General features: G+C 52.1%; 1 protein-coding gene across 1 annotated transcript; it reads right to left on the reverse strand.

The window, feature by feature from the left end:
• Positions 1–1,749: 1,749 nt before the first annotated feature.
• Positions 1,750–2,890, reverse strand: NGA_2022200 (methyltransferase like 8; the record flags this gene model as incomplete). The annotated part of the gene is made up of 1 exon (XM_005854864.1): positions 1,750–2,890. A coding segment is annotated over one exon (1,029 nt), but the record flags the coding sequence as incomplete, so codon positions are not given.
• Between the last annotated feature and the right edge of the window lie 2,261 nt (positions 2,891–5,151).

The raw sequence follows: 5,151 nt of genomic DNA on the forward strand, positions 1-5,151 counted from the left end.
ATGGCGCTATACGCTTCCTTAGATAGGTTCTTATGGAATAGATGGAGGGCCTGGAGGGATAGGAGCTCGCTCTGCTTCTCCGAAGGAAGGCCTTCGTAGGCTTGAACCATGTCAGCGAAAAGGGTGTCCCCGCTACCGTCAGCGGGCAGCACTTTGACGTGCAGCATAGAGCCCATGGGGGGCGCGGCCTGGAAAGGTGGTAGAAGATGATTGGAATAGACAGAAATATGTGATGCTTGTAGAGGATTTTGAGTTGCTGTGCGTTCTCAAGAGAATTCCAAGCAAATGTTAAATTTAAATTTAATTACGAAGGATTAAGCCAGTTACCTACCATGTAAGACAAATCGCTGTGCCAGTAATGCCTCCGACCGTTCCGACTTTGACTTTCCTCGATTCCATTTATGCCCTTCTTCTTTCCTGCTTCATCAACCTCATTAGAAACCACCACAATATCCTCCGCGCCTGGCAGGCGGGCTTCGTCTAGTGCATGTTGATACAACGTACCAAAATAACGGGAAAATTCTACGTGCTTCTCTGGTGTAAGATCGTCTTGGTCACGGAAAACGAGGACCTGTGTTGGAGCAAAGCGAGGTGAGATGAGCCGACTTTTGAGGCAAGAGCCTGGAAGATTTCAATGCTCGAATGTTCCAATGCATTTCAGGTATCGATGACTTTGTCATATTCTTCAATGGAGATTCGCAGACGGTAAATTGTTAATAAGAGTATGAAAATCTGTCCCAAAATACTTCGAGGAGCGATCGCACCCAGGAGAGTACCATTATTACCTTGTGGGCCAGAAGAGCTTTGCGCACCACATTGACGATGGGCGCCATGGGCTTGTTGACAAGATCCATCTTCAGCACCTCGGCACCAAAAGATTGACCGAGTAGAGGCCTGATTTCTAGCCCAACTGCCAATGCCTCCTCAGCCAGGGTGGGGTGCAGCACAGGGGAGGAGCAGCAGTCGTGGGAAAGAGGTGCTGGCAGTCCACTGTCAGAAATATCAGAAGACGTGCCCACTTGACAGTGTACTACCGACTTTGTCGTGTGAGGTGCCATATTGTTTCCTGTATTTAGTTAGTATGGATTTGAGATTAAAGGAGTCATGATTGACGTAGAGTCATTGTGTCGACACTCCTCCTGAAATCGAGTGGGGCACTGTGTAACCCCTGCAATACAGCGGAAACCAGAAGTCAAACGATGAAAAGTTGGCTTTAACAACTGAAAGCGCGATTTCGGCCAACAACATGTGTTGGCATTGAGCACTTTTAACAATTTAAAGACCGAGGCAATAACCGGGGCTTGAGTATCTCCCAAGGAGGGATCGTTGTCACAAGTGTCGCATTTCGTCCTTTTTCCTTTTCCCGGAATTTTCCGTTTTTTCCCTTTTTTCCCCGTCGACACTTTTTTTCGACACACTTGCCAATCTTTCGTTTGTGCGAACCGAGTCGAAGTGTTTTGAGGCTCAGGAAATTCAGGTGGAACATAAAACCTACTCACTTTGACACCTAGAGCCCGACACTTCCAATTGAAGTGTTCATAAAATCTCCGGTCGTCTGCTTGATGGTATCGTCTTCGTATCGCTTCCGAACAACAACGTACCGAGCACATTGCTGTCATATGCAGCTATGATGCATCCGCAAGAATGAAGGGAAGACTCTCTCGTACACCAAAAGGTCTTCGATTGAGATATAAAGAAAACAAACACTTAGACGCGAGCCCAATTAAAAAAATGGTGGGCCTGTTGCTCAGGTGGAAGGGTTTTAATTTCATACCAATCGCTGATACGAACTTGGTGAAAAGCTTTTCGCTTCCTTTGGGGGTAAAACACAGTCGGTTGATATTCTATCAGTGATCTCACTCTATTCACAAACTTTTTCAAAACGGGCGTGAACCCAAACGCGCCTCCGTGTTGCAGCATCCGCACGGTTTATATATTGTCGTCTCACATAGCCTGCTTCAATTTCCCTGAAGCCTCCCTCCTTCCCACAGAACATTTTTCTCAGGTCTTCAACGCTGAAATAATACGCCCGCGTCCCGTCTGAACGTAGATAAAAATTCTCGCCCAGGCGATGTCCTCGTTTGAAGCGTAGCTGTGCTTCGTCCCACCGGCCGTAGTCACGAATAAGAACGCGTCCACCAGGCTTCAAGGCAGCCCAAATTTTATGGGCCACAAGGTGGATTTTGTCGGGAGCCATGGCTGAAAGTGCATACATGCAAAGGCACAGATCGGCCTGCCCCCCGTTTCGCGTAAGAAAGGGAGGGAGGGAGGGCGTGTCCACAACGTCTTGCACCCATGCGAAGCATCGACGACTGTTCTTATAAACAGGGTGGTTTTTGAGGATGGCGACAGCCCGAGGAGAAAAGTCGAAGGCGTAGATGAAAAGGTTGGGGTCACGCGCGAGGAGTGGGAAGACAGCGTTCCCGACGCCGCAGCCAAGCTCGATGAGGACGCGCTGATGGGCTGCAGGCTTGTCAAGTCCTGATTCTCCCCCGAATGCCTCAGCTGAAGCGTAGTGTGCCACCTCCGAACCTAAACTCTGCCTGCGGTCGGGGAGGGATGGGACGCTTGCGGGCAAGGAAGACGAGGCAGGTAGGCGACCCTGTGATGAAGGTGATGGCTGGTGGCTGATCGAGAGGGGTAGTGGACTTGCTACGTCCATGTTCTTCATTTCTAGATTTCCCCCGTAATTTGGTCTGTCTGCTGTTCTTTTTTCACACGCTTCCTCATTGTAAAGGACGGGGGGGACCAGATCCGGGAAGTCTCTCCACAAATAGTGTCGATCTTTGAAAAAACGGTCGCGATTGTTCTTGTAAAACGTGTCCCAGTACTTTCCCGCCAACGTCTCGTATCTTTTGACCCTGTGGGGAGGTAGAAGGGATCCTTGCTGCGTGGCGCAATACATGGCGGCGGCCGCTTCATCTCCTTCTGTTCTGATGTCCTCCGCCCACACTAGATCTGGATGGTCAGCGAGGGATTCACCCGGAGGGAGGAGCGGAGCGGGCTGGATATCCAATGAGGGTTGAGAAAACCTTGATTGCGGAGCCATGTTCTTTTGTGTGTTATCGGACGGGTAGGATAAGAGCAGGCGAGTGCCTTCGTCGATGTGCCAGTCTAGGCGGGATGGTGACTCTGGAAGGCGGCGGGGCGTGTGCGAGGAGGAGGAGGCGAGATGCTCAAGCGCGTGCCAACAGCCGGCGTTGGTTGCAATTTCGTCGAAACTATCATATAAATATGCCATGGGGCACAGCACAGCTGAGTTTTGCCAGTTCAATGCAGTTGGCGCATAGTAGGCGCTTTGCTGTGTGGTGGCGAATGGGGAGGTTGAGTATTTCGCGGAGGGCGGTGACCATGAGAAATTCGTCGCAATCCCTCACACGTCAAAGCCAACGATGAAAAATTGTATACATGCGTATATATATTTAGTCTGTTGATTGATTGCATGGTGCGAAAGAAGCGATGCAGAGTATCCATTCATACGGCCGTGTACTTAGCAACAGACGGCACTCTCTCGCCTGTCGCGTCGCTGACTTTCCATAGGAGGAGGTTGTCATGTCCTACACCAGTCGTTAACTCACCCTTTACTTACCTTTTTGGCCATGCAGAGCATGCTACAGGATGTTGACGACGACCCAGACTTGAACAGGTTGTTGAACAATGCACTGGAGTCCTCTGAAGACATAGAAGTCCTCCAAGAGCTGGGCCAACTAATAGAAGCTCGTTTAACGGACGCTGCAACGTTTTCCCCTACTGTCCATCGGCTTTGGGAAAATTTCGTCACCACCTCCCTAGAAAATGGGGCCGAAAAGAAAGAGAAAGACAACATGGCCAAAGCTAAGGTGTTGCATTCTTTGGGATGGGACCTCTTTGTAGCTCTCACACCTTGGGCCAGGGGCGAGGGCGATGGGAAACAGAGTCTAGAAGCCCCTTCTCCCTCCTTTTCGTCCTCCACCTCTTCCTCCATCATATCCCCTTTCTTGATCCCTCTAATGAATGCCATCCTTGCTAGTCATACGGGCCGGGAGCGATTGATCATACTGCAAGAAGCGATGTCGCAAGTTCCACACCGCACCCATCCTTCTTTTGTCCCTTGGTTGATAGAACAAATGCCCTCCGCGCATGCGATGATTACCGGTCCTAAACGAGTGTACTTTATTGAAACTATGTGTCGAATGTGGCACGAGCAAGTTGGAAAAGCATGGGAGGCAATGGAGCAAAATGGAAGCGATGAGGAGGACGACATGGATCAGGACGCTATGGACAAGGAAAATGTGGCGCAAATGACGAAGCTTGAAGCTCATGCTGTCCTAATGGCTGTGCTAGCAGCCATGCAAAATACTCTGACAGATTTGCCAGCTAGGACCGAGGCAGGAAAGGAGAAGTTGAGTGGATTACAGGAAGAAGCAGCTCTTTCAGGAATTTGCGCGGCGTACGTGGTCGGCCTTCTCTTGTCGCTGCTAGCCAGAGCGCCACCCGTGCCTCCGCCCCTCCCTCCACTCTCCCACCCAATGCCCCTTGCTGCTACTACGGATGCCAACTTCGATGTGGGGAGCAGGAGATCGCAAGGGGAGGAGTGCGTGTGGACCCGGCATCTGGTTGTCCTCCTTGCCCAGGCGCTGTCTTCCCCCTGGTGTAGCTTCCAGGACCTGCTCCGACACCATCGCGGGTTGCACGAAGGCCCTGGACCGAGGCCTCGACGTGAGGAGGGTAGGGTGCGTGGGGAGGAGGGGAAGGAGGGCAAGGGCGGGGCGGAGGGGCGGCCGGCACTCTCGCCCTCCCTTACCGTCGCCTCCACTCCCTTTGCCTGGGAACCCTTGGGGCTAAGTCTAGCCACATACCACCTGATCGTACATCCTCCCTCCCTTCCTGCCCCTGTCGTGCCCCGCGTCCTCCACCCCCTTTATCTCGCTCCATTACTTGCCCTTCCTGCGGCACGCCTGCTCCAAAACCCCTCAAACGCTTCTTGCGGCCTCGCTCTCCTTGAACGTGGGCCCCTTCCAATACTCGGACCTTCTGTACAAGGAGAGACGGAAATGAGACGAGGATGGGAGGGAGGAGAAGGGCGGTTGCATTGTCGGGCGCGCCCTGGCTCTGAAGCCAGTGGGGCGGGAGCCGATACAGAGAACACCGGCCGTGGGACGCCGTCTTCGG

Source organism: Nannochloropsis gaditana, assembly GCF_000240725.1.
Source record: "Nannochloropsis gaditana CCMP526 unplaced genomic scaffold scaffold363, whole genome shotgun sequence".
NCBI lineage: Eukaryota > Eustigmatophyceae > Eustigmatales > Monodopsidaceae > Microchloropsis > Microchloropsis gaditana.